This window comes from Saimiri boliviensis, chromosome 1 (genome assembly GCF_048565385.1).
Source record: "Saimiri boliviensis isolate mSaiBol1 chromosome 1, mSaiBol1.pri, whole genome shotgun sequence".
Taxonomy (NCBI): domain Eukaryota; kingdom Metazoa; phylum Chordata; class Mammalia; order Primates; family Cebidae; genus Saimiri; species Saimiri boliviensis.
In genome coordinates, this window is record NC_133449.1 from 23,456,887 (window position 1) to 23,476,670 (window position 19,784).

General features: G+C 40.2%; 1 protein-coding gene across 4 annotated transcripts in view; it reads left to right on the forward strand.

The window, feature by feature from the left end:
- UBXN2A (UBX domain protein 2A) overlaps positions 1-19,784 on the forward strand; it is a 59,359-nt gene that overhangs the window by 26,469 nt on the left and 13,106 nt on the right. For all 4 annotated transcript variants that reach the window (XM_074394664.1, XM_039474228.2, XM_074394661.1 and 1 more), the window contains exons 5-6: positions 5,185-5,322; positions 6,332-6,490. In XM_074394664.1, coding sequence (XP_074250765.1) covers positions 5,185-5,322; positions 6,332-6,490 — 297 coding nt within the window. The remainder of the gene's footprint in view (positions 1-5,184; positions 5,323-6,331; positions 6,491-19,784) is intronic.

Below are 19,784 nucleotides of genomic sequence, written 5' to 3' on the forward strand. Positions count from 1 at the left end.
TGTTAAAAGCCTCTCTTACCCTACTCCAGCTTGGGAGGCTGTGTGATTTATGAATTAAAATTTTAAAAGAAAAAAGCTGTAATGTTTACTGTATATTTATGAATTTATTATACATGCTTGATCTAGAACATTTTTTTAAGTATTACTTGAAAATCACCTAGGCGCAGTGGCTCATGCCTGTATTCCCAGCACTTTGGGAGGCCAAAGTGGGTGGGTCACCTGAGGTTAGGAGTTTAAAACCAGCCTGGCCAACATAGTGAAACACTGTCTCTATTAAAACATTCAAAAATTAGCTGGGTGTGGTAGCAGGCACCTGTAAGTCCAGCTACTTGGGAGGCTGAGGAAGGGAGAATTGCTTGAACCCAGGAGGTGGAAGTTGCAGTGAGTCAAGATGGTGCCACCGCCACCGTACTCTAGCCTGGGCAACAGAGAGAGAGTCCATCCGAAAAAAAAAAAAAAAAGAACTGGAAAATCACTTATAATGTAACTACTCAGAAGTAACTACTATTGACATTTTTGGTGAATTTCATTCTATCATTTTCTGTCCATAGATTGGTATATATGATGTGTGCAGTTATTTTTTAAATAATTTTAAATTCATCATACAAAATATTTCAATATATCTGAACAATATTTTGTCACAACAGTGCTCCATAATTTTTTTTTTTTTTTTTTTGAGACGGAGTTTCGCTCTTGTTACCCAGGCTGGAGTGCAATGGCGCGATCTCGGCTCACCGCAACCTCCGCCTCCTGAGTGCCTCAGCCTCCTGAGTAGCTGGGATTATAGGCACGCGCCACCATGCCCAGCTAATTTTTTGTATTTTTAGTAGAGACGGGGTTTCACCATGTTGACCAGGATTGTCTCGATCTCTTGACCTCGTGATCCACCCACCTCGGCCTCCCAAAGTGCTGGGATTACAGGCTTGAGCCACCGCGCCCGGCCATAATTTTTATATACAGTATACTTAATTGTTCTTGGCAACATAGTGTTTTTTGTTTTTATGTATTTTTAAGTCTGGATATTGTCCTGTCACCCAGGCTGGAGTGTGGCGGCACAGTCATAGCTCACTACAGCTTCAAACTCCCCATCTCAACTGGTCCTCCCATCTTGGCTTCCCAAAGAGCCAGAACTATAGGAGTGCACCACCATGCCCAGCTATTTTTTTAAAATATGTAGTAACAATGAGGTCTTGCTGTGTTACCCAAGTTGGTCTCAAAACGCCTGAGCTCAAGCAGTCCCTTCTGCCTTGGCCTGCCAAAGTGCTGGGATTACCAGCATGAGCCACCATGCCCAGCTAAGTATTTAAAATTTTACCACTATGAAAGATATTTTGACTATTTTTTATATTTATGTAAAAAAAAAACTTTGTTTATATATAATTAACCTTTGTTTGTATATAATTATATATAAAAACCAAAGGGATGAATAATAAAATGCATCCCTTTGAAGTACACAATTAAGTATTTTTTAATGTTTACAGAGTTTTACAATCATCAGCACAATCTAATTGCAGAATATCATTATCACCCCCAAAAACCAAATATATTGCTGAAAGAAAAAAAAAATCAGATACTAGAAATCACTCTTCATCTTCCTCTTCACTACAGCCCTGACATAACCATGAATCCACTTTCTGTCTATCTCTATGGATTTCTGTATCTATGTATTTGCCTGTTCTACACATTGCATATAAATGGAATCATACAGTATGTGGCCTATTATATCTGATTTCTTTCCTTTAGCATAATGTTTTCAAGGTTTATCCACGTTGTATCTGTTTTTCTTTTTTTTTTTTTTTTGGAGACAGTGTTAAGCTCTGTCACCCAGGCTGGAGTGCAGTGGTGCAATCTCAGCTCACTGCAACCTCCACCTCCCATGTTCAAGCAATTCTCCTGCCTTAGCCTCCTGAGTAGCTGGGATTATAGGCATGCACCACCATGCCCAGCTAATTTTTATATTTTTAGTAGAGACTGGGTTTCACCATGTTGGTCAGGTTGGTCTCAAACTCCTGACCTCGTGATCTGCCCACCTTGGCCTCCCAAAGTGCTGGAATTACAGGTGTGAACCACTACACCCAGCCCTTGTTCTTCATTCTTATTTCCATTGTGTGGATATAGCACATTTTGTTTATTCATTTATCAGTGATTAGTCATTTGGATCATTTCTACATTTTGAGCTATTATAAATAAGCTACTGTGAACATTTATCTACAAGTTTTTGTGTGGTCATATGTTTTCATTTCTCTCAGGTATAAATCTAGAAGTGGAATTGTTAACTCTTATGTTAACTTTATGAAGAACTGCCCAAATGTATTTCAAAGTGGCTGTACCATTTAACATTTCTACTAGCTTTGTATGAGGGTTCCAATTTTTCCACATCATAATGCATGTTGGTTTCTTTTTTTTAAATTATAGCCATTTTAGTGGTTGTGAAGGGGTATGTCATCCTGGTTTTGACTTACATTTCTCTAATGACCAGTGATGTTGAGTTTCTTTTCATGTACTTACTGGCCATTTATGCATCCTCTTTAAAGAAATGTCTATTCAAATCCTCTGTCCAGTATTTTGCCTTTTTTTTTTTTTTTTTTTTTTTTTGAGACAGAGTCTTACTTTGTTGGCCAGGCTGGAGTGCAGTGGGATGATCTCGGCTCACTGCAACTTCTGTCTCCCAGATTCAAGCAATTCTTGTGCCTCTGCCTCCCAAGTAGCTGGGATAACAGGCATGTACCACCCCATCTGGCTAATTTTTGTATTTTAGTAGAGACAGGGTTTTTCCATGTTGGCCAGGCTGGTCTTGAACTCCTGACCTCAAGAGATCCACCTGCCTCGGCCTTTCAAAGTGCTGGGGTTGCAGAGGTGCACTACTGTGCTCAGCCTGTTCGTATTTTCAAGTGGGTTATTTGCGTTTTTGTTGAGTTGTAAGAATTTGTCATATTTTCTTAATGCAAATTCCTTATCAGATATATGATTTGCAAATATTTCTCTCATTCTTTGAGCACCTTTCAACCCAAACAAAAAGTGAAACAATTACATAGAATTGCTATATATAGAGAGTGCTATTTATTCACTAAAATATTTTTTAGACTTTCTTATTGAAGTATGACTTATATACACAAAAGTACAGGCCAGGTAGGCCAGATGAGTGGCTAATGCATATAATCTTAGAACCACTTTGGAAGGCCAAGGCAGGAGCATCATTTGAGCCCAGGAATTAAACCAGCCCTGGCAACATAGTGAGATCCCATCTCTACAAAAGAAAACCTAAAAAAATCAGCTGTGGTGGCACACACCTGTAGTCCCGGCTATTCAGGAAGCTAAGATGGGAGCTCAATCACTTGAGCCCAAGAGGTTGCAGCTGCAATGAGCCATGTTGGTGCCACTGGACTCCAGCCTGGGCAACAGAGTGAGATCCTATCTCAGGAAAAAAAAAGAAAAGAAAAGAAAAGAAAAGTTCAGAAATCACAACCATATACTAAATGAATTTGGATTATTTCTGTTGGAATAAATCAACTACTTAAAAATAATTTGTTAAAATTTGTCCTTTGGCCATGCACAGTGGCTCATACCTGTAATCCCAACACTCGGAGGCTGGGGTGGATCACTTGAGCCTAGGAGTTCAAGACCAGCCTGGGCAACATGGTAAAACCCCACCTCTACAAAGTATACAGAAATTAGCTGGGCATGGTGGCCTCTATGCTACTCGGGAGTCTGAGGCAGGAGGATCACTTCAGCCCAGAAGGTCAAGGCTTGTAGTAAGTCATGATCACACCACTGCACTCCAGCCTGGGTGACAGAGTGAGACCCTGTCTCAAAAAAAAAAAAAAAATCCAATTGTTTAGTTAACAGAGGTAACCAATCTTTTGGCTTCCCTGGGCCACATTGGAAGAAGAAGAATGGTCTTGGGGCACACATAAAATACTAAAATGCACTAATAATAGCCGATGAGCTTTAAAAAATTTGCAAAAAAATCTCGTAAGTCTAATAATGTTTTAAGAAAGTTTACAAATTTTTGTTGAGCCATGTTCAAAGCCACCCTAGGCCACAGGTTGGACAAGCTTGGTATATGTAGTCATCAAATATTTCATGACTTTAGTACTATTCTAGGTACTGGTATAAAACTCATGCTGGTCAGGGGGTGGTGGTTCACACCTATAATCTCAGCACTTTGGGAGGCTAAGGGAGGAAGATTGCTTGAGCCCAGGAGTTCAAGACCAGCCTGGACAAGACCATGTCTCTACAAAAAATTTTAAAAATATAGCCAGGCACTGTGGTACGTGCCTTTAGTCCCAGCTACTTGGGAGGTTAAGGTGGGAGGATCGCTTGAGCCCAGGAGTTCTGGGCTGTAGTGTGATATGCCAATTGGGTGTCCACACTAAGTTCAGCATCAATATGGTGACCTCCTGGGAGGGACCACCACGTAGCCTAAGGAGGGGTGAACTGGCCCAGGTCAGAAATTGAGCAGGTCTCCCGTGCTGATCAGTAGTGGGATCGTGGCTGTGAATAGCCACTGCACTCCAGCCTGGGCAACATAATGAGACCCTGTCTCTGAAAAAAGAAAAGAAAAAAATATTTTTTTAGGTATATATTTTCACAATAAAAAGTAATAATTAAAACTCATACTGTTCATGAGCTTTTTTTTTTTTTTTTTTTTTTTGAGACGGAGTTTCACTCTTGTTACCCAGGCTGGAGTGCAATGGCACGATCTTGGCTCACCGCAACCTCTGCCTCCTGGGTTCAGGCAATTCTCCTGCCTTAGCCTCCTGAGTAGCTGGGATTACAGGCACATGCCACCATGCCCAGCTAATTTTTTGTATTCTTAGTAGAGACGGGGTTTCACCATGTTGACCAGGATGGTCTCGATCTTTTGACCTAGTGATCCACCCGCCTCAGCCTCCCAAAGTGCTGGGATTACAGGCTTGAGCCACCGAGCCCAGCTGAGCTTATAGTCTTATAAGTTATATTCTTGTGGGTTTTTAGTATTGTTCATATTATTTAATTTAGTATTCATATTAGTTAATTACATCGTTTTGAATACATTTAGTTATTTCATTGTAGGGAATGTTATATATCTCTTAAAATTTCTGTATGTTTCTACATATTATTCATTTTTTACATGTACAGAATGTTCTTCAGAGAAAGAAAATACATTGGGAGCTTTATCATTTTATTTCTTTGCTTTCCAAGGGAATTACCTTCAGAATTACAGAGAATTTTTGATAAAGAAGAGGTGGATGTTAAAGTTGAAGACAAGAAAAATGAAGTATGTATGTCTACAAAGCCTGTGTTCCAGCCCTTTTCAGGACAAGGTCACAGACTAGGAAGGTAAGTATGCCTATTGTCTTGTTTTCCCTAGATCAAGGTTTAATTATCATTATTTTACCCATGTAGACTAAATGAGTAGAGCTTATCATTTCTCTCATTGGAAATCAGATTTTTTAATGTTAATTTTTATGAGGACTCTTAAATTATAGTTACCTAAGTGTATATTAACAGTGCCAGCACTACACTAAAAAATCATGGGGGCTATTTTTGTTTTATACAAATCAAAAGGGCTTGGCTTATTAAGGACAGAATTCAATAGGTAAGTCCTTTTCTCTCCCTTGCACCCACTACTATAGAGTACATGTGCTAGCTTTTGAATATTATTGTTCTGTTTTTATGGTTACCACTGCCTGCAGCATCGTGTTGAATGATCTATGTATAAATTTTGAGGTAATAAAAATGAAAATTAGTGTCAGTATCAAAGCCTTTAATTATTTTCAAGTTTTACAGTTCCCATCCCATCTAACAGAAAATGCAGAGAGATTAGATATGGGAAAGCTCTTTGATTTTTATAAGTTCTCATATTTTTAATTATCAAGATTGGTAAGGTACATACATATTTATCCACACATACAAATATATCTGGATGCATCTTTCAGAATGATGAGGAAGTACTTTATTTAGTTTCTTTTTTATTATAACTCAAGGACTAAGCTCAATAAAGAACTTATAATTTCTTTTAGAAATTCAACCTGAGCAGTAGATAAAGTCCATAGATCTATGAACCTTCTTTAAAATTATCCATTCTGTAAAGCACTACTCAAATAATGCCAGTAACAATATATGTATCTTACAAATTACTTGGATATATATGATTTTATCAGATTCTTAGAACCATCATATAATGTGGACATAATTTATCTTTCTGTTATTATTGAAGAAACAGATATAACTTACAAAAATCTTCCTAAAAACTATACTTACTATAAAATTTTTATAGTAACTATTTAATGATAAAGTTTTATTGAATGGAAAAATGTGTCTAACTTTGTTGTCTGGATTTCCTTAGTGCCACACCAAAAATTGTTTCTAAAGCAAAGAGTATTGAAGTTGAAAATAAAAATAATTTGTCTACTGTTCTGCTAAACAACTTGGAACCTGTTACTAATATACAGATCTGGTTAGCCAATGGGAAAAGGATTGTCCAGAAATTTAACATCTCTCATAGGTGAGTCTTCAATTTCAGTATTTGATTTTTTTTTCACCAAGTTTAAATTTCATTTCTTCTTTTCAGTTCAGTCAAGTTTATTTATTTATTTATTCTGAGACGAAGTCTTGCTGTCTCACCCAGGCTGGAGTACAGTGGCAGAATCTTGTCTCACCACAACCTCCGCCCCCCAGGTTCAAGCAGGATTCTCCTGCCTCAGCCTCCCGAGTAGCTGCAATTACAGGCATTTGCCACCATGCCTGTAATTTTTATATTTTTAGTAGAGATGCGGTTTTGCCATGTTAGCGAGGCTGGTCTCGAACAGGTTGATCCGCCCACCTCAGCCTCCCAAAGTGCTGGGATTACAGGCATGAGCCACTGTTCCCGGCCTTCTTAAAAGCGTTTTTTAGTTGGGTGCCGTGGCTTATGCTTGTAGTCCTAGGAATTTGGGAAGCTGGGGTGGGTAGATTGCTTAAGCCTAGGAGTTCATGACCACCTTGGGCAATATGGTAAAACCCCATCTTTACAAAAAATACAAAAATTAACTGGGCGTGATGGCACACACCTGTAGCTCCAGCTACTCAGGAGGCTGAGGTGAAAGAACCACTTGAGCCCAGGAGGTTGAGGCTGCAATGAGTCATGATCTCACCACTGTACTCCAGCCTGAGTGACAGAGAAAGAACCTATCTCAAAAGGAGAAAAAAAGTTTATTTCATTTGTTTTAATTAAAAGTAGAAACAGCCAGGCTTGGTGACATGTACCTGTAGTCCCAGCTACTCAGGAGGCTGAGGTAGGAGTATCACTTGAGCCCAAGATTTCTGGGCTGTAGTACAATATAACGATTGGGTGTCTACACCAAGTTTGGCATCATTATGGTGACTTCCTGGGAGTGGGGGACCACCAGGCTTGCCTAAGGAGGGGTGAACCGGCCCAGGTTGGAAATGGAGCAGGTCAGAACTCCCATACCACTACACTCCAGCCTGGGCAACATAGCGAGACTCAGTCTCTTAAAAAAAAAAAAAAAAAAAAAGGTAGAAACACCATATATAGCAAATGTAGTTTTTATTTTTATTTTTTTAAATCATTTATTTATTTATTTTCAGGAAATGTGGCACAGATAAATAACAAAATATATGACCAGGCATGGTGGCTCATGCCTGTAATCCCAGCAGTTTGGGAGGCCGAGGCGGGTGGATCATGAGGTTAGGAGTTCAAGACCAGTCTGGTCAAGATGGTGAAACCCCATCTCTTCTAAAAAATACAAAAATTAACTGGGCGTGGTGGCGGGCACCTGTAATCCCAGCTGCTCAGAAGGCTGAGGAAGGAGAATTGCTTGAACCCAGGAGGCGGAGGTTGCAGTGAGCAGAGATCACACCATTGCACTTCAGCCTGGGCAACAGAGCAAGACTCCATCTCAAAAAAAAAAAATAAATAAAGAGAGTTAAAAGAATAAGAATAGGTCGCACACAGTGGCTCACTCCTGTAATCCCAGCGCTTTGGGAGGCCAAGGTGGGCGGATCACAAGTTCAGGAGATCGAGACCGTCCTGGCCAACATGATGAAACCCCATCACTACTAAAATACAAAAAAAAAAAAAAAAATTAGCCGGGGTTGGTGGCATGTACCTGTAGTCCCAGCTACTCAGGAGGCTGAGGCAGAGGAATCACTTGAACCCGGGAGGTGGAGGTTGCAGTGAGCCGAGATCACACCACCACACTCCAGCCTGAGTAATGGAGCAAGAGTCCGTCTCAGAAAAAAATAGTAAGAAGAAGAATAAAATACATATGTACCACCTACCTCAAAACATAGATTCTTACCAGTATACTTTATGTGTCTTTCTATCGTCATGCCTCTTTTCTTCTGTGGAAGAGATAAATAACCATTGTCCTAAATTTGTGTTGATAATTTGCTGCTTTTATTTATAATTTTACCTAGTATATATGTATTCCTAAAATATACTAAGTTGTTTTCCTTATTTTCAAATAATTACTCCAAATTTCAAACCAGCAAAATCTTACAGAAAAGGCTTAAGAACAATATAAAGAACTTTTCTGCCTAACCATTCAAGAGTAAGTGCCAGTCTGATGACCCATCGCTTGAAGTACTTAAGTATAGGTTATATATAAACAAGGACCTTCTTCACCATAACCACAATACAGCCAGTTAAATCAGGAAACTTAACCTTAATAGGCTTGCCACACCCTAATTCAAGATTTTCCATTTTATCCGATACCACCCTTCACAGTAAAAGGCCATTCAGAATCACACATTGCACTTAGTTGCCATGTCTCAGTTTGAAATAGTTCCTTGTATTCCTTTGATTTTTATAACCTTGACTTCTTTTTAATATTATAAGCCAATTTCTTTTTGATGTTTCCTCATGATTATATTTAGGTCACTAATTTTGGCAGGGATGTGACAGAGCTAATGCTTTGTACCTCGCATTGTTCCAACAGGTGCCATCATTTACATTTGTCCCATTATGATGATGTTAAATTTGACACTTGATTAAAGTGGTGTCTACCAGACTCCTTTACTGTAAAGTTACTCATTTTCCCTTTGTAATTAATCTGTATTTTATGGGGAAGGACTTTGAAATAGGATACTTACGTTCCTCACAAAACGTCAGATTGATTGGTTGATTTATGTCTATGACTACTCATACAGATTTTATTTTATCCTATTTTATTCAATAGTTTATGAACTCTTACTATCATTATTTATTTTGATGCTCACATTGTCTCAGGTAGTTTGTGAGACCTCCTTTAAACTGGTTCTTGTGTTATTTTGAAATGTTCCCATAATCCTTGAACACTTCCTCATTTTCAGCACAAATTATTTTTTCAAATTCATTCCATGTTCAAATTATTTTTTCAAATTCATTATTTCAGATTATGTTTTCAAATTCATCCATAATCTCCAGGAATCCCTGGTTCTTTTTAGTGCACAGTGGTATTGAGAATCCAGGATCTGGGTACTAGATATACTTATTGTTTGTCAGGATACCACTGCTTCCAGGCCCTCTGTGTGGAAAGAATTGTTTGTGTGCAGAGACACGCACACTTGCAAAAAAGAAAACTATTTGAAAAATTCAAGAGGGAATACTTCCAAACTCATTCTATGAGGCCAGCATTACCCACATACCAAAATCAACAAAGACACACACAAAAAACCTGTACATACACATATGCATATATATGCACTTATGTTTCTATCTGTATTTATTCCTGTTCTTTTTTTCTTTTTTTTTGAAACAGTCTCACTCTTTTGCCTAGGCTGGAGTGCAGTGGCACGATCTCAGCTCATTGCAACCTCTTCCTCCTGGGTTCAAGCGATTCTTGTGCCTTAGCCTTCTGAGTAGCTGAGATTATAGGCACCCATCATCACTTTTGGCTAATTTGTTTTTTGTTTGTTTATTTGTTTTTTGGGTTGTTTTTGAGACGGACTCTAGCTCTGTCACCAGGCTGGAGTGCAGTGGCGCAATCTTTTTTTTTTTTTTTTTTTGAGACGGAGTTTCGCTCTTGTTACCCAGGCTGGAGTGCAATGGCGCGATCTTGGCTCACTGCAACCTTCGCCTCCTGGGTTCAGGCAATTCTCCTGCCTCAGCCTCCTGAGTAGCTGGGATTATAGGCACGCACCACCATGCCCAGCTAATTTTTTGTATTTTTAGTAGAGACGGGGTTTTACCATGTTGACCAGGATGGTCTCGATCTATTGACCTCGTGATCCACCCGCCTCAGCCTCCCAAAGTGCTGGGATTACAGGCTTGAGCCACCGCGCCCGGCCTGCAGTGGCACAATCTTGGTTCACTGCAACCTCTGCCTCTTGTGTTCAGGTGATTCCTCCTGCCTCGGCCTCCTGAGTAGCTGGGACTACAGGCGTCCGCCACCATGCCCAGCTAATTTTTGTACTTTAGTAGAGACAGAGTTTCACCATTGTTGGCCAGGATGGTCTCAATATCCTGACCTAGTGATCCACCCGCCTTGGCCTCCCAAAGTGCTGGGATTACAGGCATGAGCCACCGCTCACGACCTAATTTTTTTATTTTTAGTAGAGAGGGTTTCACCATATTGGCCAGGTTGGTCTTGAACTCCTGGCCTAAGTTTGATGAAGAGGTAGTTTGTGGAGAAGTATGATTGGAGGGCAAAAGGGATATGATCTAATGGTAGTAAATTAAGGGGAACTTAGCTTAGCCTGTTTGTTCAGATTCTTCTTGGTATCTCTGCATCTTCAAGGATAAAGCTGTTCCTTTCCTGTTGGTATAGGGACGATACCTCCGGAATGAAAGTTTTACGATCTACTTTAGAGGAAGGAGATAATTGCTTTTATAGGCTGCTTTGAGGGGAGAAGGACAAGGGAAAAATGAGAGTGACCTACCTGCCTCTGCTGTTTTCTCAAATGCCAAGGTGCTATATTTTAGGGTACCATATCCTGAACCCTGTCAACCTTTTTAGCACTGTGACATGTTTCTCTTAATCTTTGGTAATGCTTTTTGTGCTAAATCTACTCTGCCTGATATTAATATGGTCATAACAGCTTCCTTCTAGTTAGTATTTTCCTGTTATATCTTTTTTTTTTTTTTTTTTTTTTTTTTTTTTTTTTTTTTGAGACAGGGTCTTGTTCTGTTACCAAGCTGGAGTGCAGTGGCACAATCTCAGCTCACTGCAACGTCCGCCTCCCAGGTTCAAGCGATTCTCCTGCCTCAGCCTCCTAAGTAGCTGAGATTACAGATGCGTGCACCACACCTAGCTAATTTTTGTATTTTTGGTAGAGAGGGGATTTCACCTTGTTGGTCAGGCTGATCTCGAACTCCTGACCTCATGATCCAGCTGCCTCAGCCTTCCAAAGTGCTGGGATTACAGGTGTGAACCACCGTGCCCAGCCTCTCCCTACTTTTAATTTCAACTTATCTCTATATCTGTCTGTATATTGAAAACTGTCTCTTATAAATAGTTATCTGAGTTTTGTTTTTAAATCTAGGCTAACATTATTAGTTGTTTCTGGTTTTGTGGGGTTTTTTTTCCCTCCTCCTGCTTTACTCTGCAAGGAGGTTTCTTTTTGTGGTTTTGTTTTTAGCTACCATGTATTGGGGGCTTTTTATGTGTTTGGCTCTCTTGAAGGCATTTCACTTTTATGTCTGTCAAAACCATTCTAGACAGCTGAAATCACACAACTGATTATCATAATAATAGAAGAAGCACAAGTTTGAAATTGTGTCGAGGAATGTTCTTTTGTGACCTAAATTCCTTCCAAATGAAGAGAGGAGAGCAAACTAAAGATGTAGAAAATGGGAAGGGGGGGATTTGTTATTCTAGCCCAAGCTTATTTGTTTATCATCATGGAAATAAAATACGTAGTCTCGACTTGTTTATCTAGATCAGTAACAATGAAACATGTAGATTTATTTTTCCCCTAAATGACTGAAGCATTTAAAAATGTTTGGCCACAGCATTTATTTAGTAATGATTAATCAGGCTAAATAATTTCATTTTTTTTATTGTTTTTGGTGGAGACAGGGTCTCACCTGCTGAGATTACAGGCATGAGCCACTGCACCTGACCAACAATTTCACTGTTACTCTCTTCCTACCTTTTTGCTATTTTTGTCAACAAATGTTACTTCTATGAACATTTTAACAACTCTCAAAATGTTATTACTTGTAAACAATTAATATTCACTTATAATTACATTTTATTTTTTCTGGTGTTTTCCCCCCAGTTTGATGTGTTTTAGCCTAAATGATTATCCTTAGTATCTCTATAATTTTATTTATTTATTTATTTATTTATTTATTTATTTTAGAAACAGAGTCTTGCTTTGTCACCCAGGCTGGAGTGCAGTGGTGGCTCACTGCAACCTCTCCCTCTTGGGTTGGAGCAGTTCTCTTGCCTCAGTCTCCCAGTAGCTGGTATTACAGGTGTGTACTACCATGCTTGGCTAATTTTTGTATTTTCAGTAGAGACAGGATTTCGCCATGTTGGCCAGCTGGTCTTGAACTCTTTACTTCAGGTGATCCACCCATCTCGGCTTCCCAGAGTATTGGGATTACAGGCGTGAGCCACTGCACCGAGCCAATTTTTGTAATTTTTTTTTAGTAGAGATGAGGTTTCACCATTTTGGCCAGGCTGGTCTCCAACTCCTGACCTCATGATCTGCCCACCTCGACCTTCCAAAGTGCTGGGATTACAGACATGAGTCATCTCGCCCAGCCTTTAGTATCTCTTTAGTTGCTTATCTACTAATGCTGAATTCTGTTAGCTTTGATTTGAACACATCTTGGTTTTTTTAAATTAATTTTTTATTATATTTTTACACTAGGTATACAGAACTCACATATCTTCATTTTTAAAGACCATTTTCACTAGGCTAGAATTGTCAGGTTTTTCTAGCACATCAGCTCTTAAGAATGCCCATACGTTGTCTTCCAGCTTCCATTCTTCCTACTGAAAAATTAGCCGTCAGCCTTTTTCTTGCTTTTTTGAAAGGTATTAAGTATTTTTTTCTCTCAGTGTAAAATTTTTCTCCTTGTTCTTAGATTTTAACAGTTTGAATGTGATGTGCCTAGGTGTTAGTTGTCTTTCTATTAGGTTGCTTAGAATTTGCTAGGTTTCTTGGATCCATAGTTTAGGTTTTTTCTCAGTTTGGGGAGTTTCTTAGCCAGTATTGATAGAAATTTTCTCGTGTTTTATTCTCTCTTGTATTTGGCATTTGTGACTTTATTTACATGTATGTTAGATGTTATCAGTGTGTCTTATGTTCTGTTCTAATTTTTTTCTTCTTTTTCCTTCTGATTCAGTCTGCCTATTTTCTATTTGACCTGTCTTCCAGTTCAGGAATATGTTGTATTGGTTTGGTCTGTTAAATACATCTGTTGGAATTCTTTTTTTTTTTTTTTTTTGAGACGGAGTTTCGCTCTTGTTACCCAGGCTGGAGTGCAATGGCGATCTCGGCTCGCCGCAACCTCCACCTCCTGGGTTCAGGCAATTCTCCTGCTTCAGCCTCGTGAGTAGCTGGGATTATAGGCATGTGCCACCATGCCCAGCTAATTTTTCTGTATTTTTAGTTAGAGACGGGGGTTTCACCATGTTGACCAGGATGGTCTCGATCTCTTGACCTTGTGATCCACCCGCCTCGGCCTCCCAAAGTGCTGGGATTACAACCTTGAGCCACCGCGCCTGGCTCTGTTGGAATTATTACTTTCAGTTATACTATCACTTCTAAACTTTTCATTTGAGTCTTTGTTATTTTTAAGATCTCAGGTGAAATTCCTCATCTTTTTCGTTTTGTCTGTTGCTGCTTCTGCATTTTGGCATACCTTATAATTTGTCTGGTTATTAGATATTATTTACGGAAACATTGTTGAAGTTTCAGATGACATCATCTTTCTCCAAAGATAGCTGTGCTTCTGTCAGACAGATTCCTAATGGATTATGTTGATTTAATTAAGAGTTGGTTGGATTGACTATAGATTTTACTGGGGCTATCTGTTTTGCTTTTAGAGCATGGGCTTGATCCTTAGGGTCTGACTCTGGGAACTGGTGAAAACCTAGGTGTTTACCAACACTCCTTCACACTGGCAGAGCTTAAACTCCAGAAGCCATGTATCTAGCATTTTTCAGCTGTTAGACTCTCTCCTCAGTTGCTGCTTTCTGTTGGGTTCTTTGAATTCTCATTCTTCTAATAGCTGAGGAGTTATCTAATAACTTGAGAATTTGCTACGGTTTTCTGGGCACATTTCTTTGTGATTCCCTCTCTTCCAGGATTTTGGCTCATAAATCCCAACTTCTTGTCTCTCCTTGGTATAATGAATTTCCCCTGCTAATTCACTGCTACAAATTGGAAAATGCCCTCAGTGAAAAAAACATTGTGAATGTGGAGCTCACCTTGTGGATTTCCCTTCTCACAGAGCTCTCAAATATTTTACATTGGTTGGTCTTCAGTGCTTTCACACAGCTCTTCTATGTTTAGATGCTCCTTGACTTATGGTGTAATGTCCCCATAAACCCGTCCATGTTGAAATACATTTAATACCTTGATAAATCCATTGTAAAGTTGAAAAACTGTTATGTCAAAGCAGTGTAAGTCGGGGACCATCTGTATATTGTCCAGCTTTTATAGTAATAAAATTGTTTATTTTTGAGAGGGAGTCTTGCTCTGTTGGTCAAGCTGGAATGCAGTGGCTCAATCTTGGCTCACTGCAACCTTCACCTCCTGGGTTCATATGGTTCTCCTGCCTCAGCCTCCTGAGCAGCTGGGATTACAGGCACATGCCACCATGCCCGGATAATTTTTGTATTTTTAGTAGAGACAGGGTTTCACCATGTTGGTCAAGCTGGTCTCAAACTCCTGACCTCATGATTCACCCTCCTTGGCATCTCAAAGTACAGAGATTACACACATGAGCCACCGCGCCTGGCATATAGCAGTATTTTTAGGGACACTACTTAAATAAAAGCTATTTCATAAATGATCAAAACAAAACCCTCTTATTGCCTTTTTATTTTTTAAGATGGAGTCTCACTCTGTCACTTAGGCTGGAGTGCAGTGGCACCATCTCAGCTCACTGCAAGCTGCACCTCCCGGGTTCAAGCATTTCTCCTGCCTTAGCCTTCCACATAGTTGGGATTACAGGCATGCACCACCACACCTGGCTAATTTTTGTATTTTTAGTAGAGATGGGGTTCATCTTATTGGCCAGGCTGGTCTCAGTTGATCTGCCCACTTCAGCCTCCTAAAGTGCCAGGATTACAGCATGAGTCACCATGCCCAGCCCTCTTAATGTCCTTTTTTTTTTTTTTGAGACAGAGTTTTCCTGTTGTTGCTCAGACTGGAGTGCAATGAATGGCACAATCTGGGCTCACTGCAACCTCTGTCTGCCTCCTGGGTTCAAGTGATTCATTCTCCTCCCTCAGCCTCCCAAGTGGCTGGGATTACAAGCATGCATCACCATGCCTGGCTAATTTTTTGTATTTTTAGTAGAGACGGGGTTTTTCCATGTTGGTCAAGCTGATCTTGAACTCCCCACCTCAGGTGACCCACCTGCCTTGGCCTAGCAAAGAACTAGGATTACAGGCCACCACACCCAGCCTCTCTTAATGTCTTTTTAAATTCTGCTGAATCTTTAGTTATGTTCCATTTGCATTCCTATTGTTCAATTATGCCTTCTCTTTTTATGTTTTCTTTCTTTCTTTTTTTTGAGACAGAGTCTCTATTGCCCAGGCTGGAGTGTACTGGTACCATCTGGGCTCACTGCAACCTCCACCTCCCAGGTTCAGGCAGTTCTCTCCCTCAGCCTCTCAAGTAGCTGCGATCATAGGCACCCGCCACCACACCCGGCTGATTTTTGTGTTCATCTGTAGGGGTTCAGTCAGGATTGTGGGAGAAATTGTAAAATAGACACAAACCTTGGAAGGCTGGAAGGTTTTGCAAAAGCCTTACAATAGAGTTATGGCTGAAGGTAGCCTAATCCTCTTTGAGCTAACAGCAAAATTAAATAACAAAGAAATGTAAAAGAGCTTCTAAATAGTTTGCTTACTCCTGTGGTCCTAAGACTAACCTTTGACCATCAACAGTTGCATGATTGCTTTATACTCTGGAGATCGGTATCTTGTTAATTACCTTCTAGTATTGTTTACTCACAACCTTTGTCATTTAATCTGGACTAAATAAATTTGAACTTGGCTGGCAGATCAAGGTGTGGCTGCTAGAACTTTTTCAGTCAGCTGCCTAGCCTCCTAGTCCACTTTTTCACTGAATAACAGTGTTTGAGTACGTTATTCATCCGTCGTGCAGCTAAGGTCTGCAGGATGGACCCCAGCAGTCATCATCATTGATACATGAGCTTTTTGATTTATTTTTCACTCATCCAATATTTATTGTATCTCTGATAGGCACTTTTTTAGGCACTGAGGATATATCTATGAACAAAAATAAAAATAACTTGTTTTTGTGTAATTTCTAGTCAGGAGAGACAGAAAATAAGTCATATAATGTTTGAGAAGAAACATTTGAAAAATATAAAAGCAGAGAAGAATCATGGATAAGAATCTTGGCAGAGCACAGTGGCTCATGCCTGTAATCCTAGTACTTTGGGAGGCTCAGCAGGCAGACCACCTGAGGTCAGGAGAAGACCAGCCTGGCCAACAAAGGGAAACCCCGTCTCTACTAACAAATACAAAAATTAGCTGGCTATGGTGGTGGGTGCCTGTAGTCCCAGCTAATCAGGAGGCTGAGGCAGGGAGAATTGCTTGAACCTGGAAGACAGAGGTTGCAGTGAGCCAAGATCAGGCCATTGCACTCCAGCCTGGGCAACAGAGCAAGACTCTGTCTTAGGGAAATAAAAAGAAACTTATGTTTTTGTTTTTGTTTTTATAATTTTTTTTTTTTTGAGATGGCATCTCATCCTTTCACCCAGGTTGGGATGCGGTGACGTGATCTCAGCTCACTGCAACCTTCGTCTCCCAGGCTCAACCTTCATCTCCCACCTCAGACTCCCGAGCAGCTGGACCCCTTTTAAGATCACATTCAAATCCTTTGACATCCATGAATCTTTCCCCAGTTCTTTTAATCTTTGTTTTCTTGCTTTTTATATTTATGTTGGTTGATGTAAGCTTTAACCTTCAGTCATCCAATTTTTGGTACCCAAATGAATACACAGGGTGTTAGACATTTTTGGTAACCCTTACATGTTTCATAAAGTGGCACATGGTGAATTTGAGTGAAGTGCTTGAATGAGAGAATTCTTTCTTAAGTGATTTACATATTTTATTCATTCTGAGTTGCGTATTTTTTCACATTTTAGCATCCGTGAAATAAGGATGCATTCTATAATCCATGGCTACCTGACAGTCATGATACAATTGTGATGGCCTTAGCATCTGCCTCAAAGTGTACAATGAGTGTCAGTGGAACAAAAGACTATTCAAAAAAGGTAGTCAAGCACTCTTTTTTGAGACAGGGTCTTGCTTTGTCACCCAGACTGGAGTGCAGTGGCACGATCTCGGCTCACTGTAACCTCCACCTCTGGGGTTCAAGCAATCCTCCTGCCTCAGCCCCCCAAGTAGCTGGGACTAGAGGCTAGTGCCACCACATTCAACTAATCGTTGTATATTTAGTAGAGACGGGGTTTTGTCATGTTGTCCAGGCTGGTCTCAAACTCCTGGACTCAAACTATCTGCCTTCCTCAGCCTCCCAAAGTGCTGAGATTACAAGTGTGAGCCACAGTGCCCCACTGATAGTAGAGCACTTATAAAAGAAATTCTATTTCGAAGGCCAAGGTGGGTGTATCACTTAAGGTCAGGAGTTCGAGACCAGCCTGGCCAACATGGCGAAACCCTGTCTACAAAAAAAAAAAAAAAAAATTAGCCGAGCGTGGTGGTGGGCAGCTGTAGTCCCAGCTACTCGGGAGGCTGAGGCACAAGAATTGGTTGAACCCAGGAGGCAGAGATTGAAGTGTTCCAAGATTGTGCCACTGCACTCCAGCTGGTACAACAGAGCAAGACCCCATCGTCCCCCTGCCAAAAAAAATCAATTATCACCCACTGTATTAGTCTGTTCTCATGCTGCTAATGAAGACATACCCGAGACTGGGCAATTTATAAAGGAAAGAGGTTTAATTGACTCACAGTTTTACATGGCTGGAGAGGCCTCACAATCATGGCAGAGGGCAAAGAGGAGCATAGGCACGTCTTACATGGTGGCTGGTGGGAGAGAGCATGTGTAGGGGAACTCTCATTTATAAAACCATCAGATCTCATGAAACTTATTCACTATCAGGAGAACAGCATGGGAAAAACATGCCCCCATGATTCATTTACCTCCCACCAGGTCCCTCCCTATGGGAGTTACTATTGGAGATTTGGGTGGGGACACAGTCAAACCGTATCACCAACATACCTGATGATACAGAGGGTGGGTATCATGTGGAAAAACATACATCGATGACTGAATCAAAAATGATTCAGAGGATTCAAGTCTGAATAATATTCAAGTGTTTGGAGTGTCAACTATTTTACTTGAATTTTCCATTTTATGGAAGCACATGAGTGATTTGATAAATGCTTGCATGAAATTAGGTCTAAAAATGCTTTTTCTGGCCAGGCGCGGTGGCTCATACCTGTAATCCCAGCACTTTGAGAGGCCAAGGTGCCTCTCAAGATCATGAGGTCAGGAGATTGAGACCATCCTGGACAACATGGTGAAACCCGTCTCTACTAAAATTACAAAAATTAGTTGGGCGTGGTGGCATGCGCCTGTAGTGCCAGCTACTCAGTAGGCTGAGGTAGGAGAATTGCTTGAACCTGGGAGGCAGAAGTTGGAGTGAGCTGAGATCATGCCACTGCACTCCATCCCAGCAACAGAGAGACACTCTTTCTCAAAAAAAAATTTTTTAAGTGCTTTTTCTTTTTGTTTTTTGTTTTTTGTTTTTGAGACAAAATCTCACTATGTCACCCAGGCTGAACTGCAGTGACACAAGGATACATTGATCTCCTGGGCTCAAATGATTCTCCCACCTCAGCCTCTCAAGTAGCTGGGACTATAGGTGTGCACCACCACATCCAGCTAATTTTTTTTTAATATACATCCAGCTAATTATTAAAAATTTTTCTTTTTTGTAGAGACGGGGCCTCCATATGTTTCCCAGGCTGGTCTTGAACTCCTGAACTCAAGTAGTCCTTTGACCTTGGCCTCCCAAAGTGCTGGGATATCAGGTGTGAGCCACTGTGCCTGGCCCAAAAGTGCTTTTTCAATAAATAGAAAATAAAATGTTAAGTATTAAGAAAACATTTGTCATAGTCTAGATTTAAACCTGTTTTTTTGACTAGGTGTGGTAGCTTGCATTTGTAATCTCAGCACTCTGAGAGGCCAAGCCAGAAGGATGATTTGAGCCCAGGAGTTCAAAACCAGCCTGGGAAACATGGAAACATATGCAACATGGCAAAGCCCTCGTCTGTACAAAAGATAAAAAATTAAAAAATTACCTGGGATTGGTGACTTGCTTCCATAGTCTTCAATACCTGGGAGGCTGAGGTGAGAAGATTGCTTGAGCCAGGGAGGTCAAGTCTTCAGTGAGCTGTAATTGCACCACTGTCCTCCAGCCTGGGCAACAAGTAAGACACTGTCTCAAAATGAAATAAAATTTAAAAAATAACAATACATACAAAATGAGGTGTCTTAAAATAAATGGCATCTCAGTTTCTATCAGTATTTACACTCTTCCTCTTTAAATACACATATATGAGCCTAACTTTGAACTACAATCATTTGCAGTGATTATATTATGTTATAGTGAATAATACTATGTTCATTATGCTAGC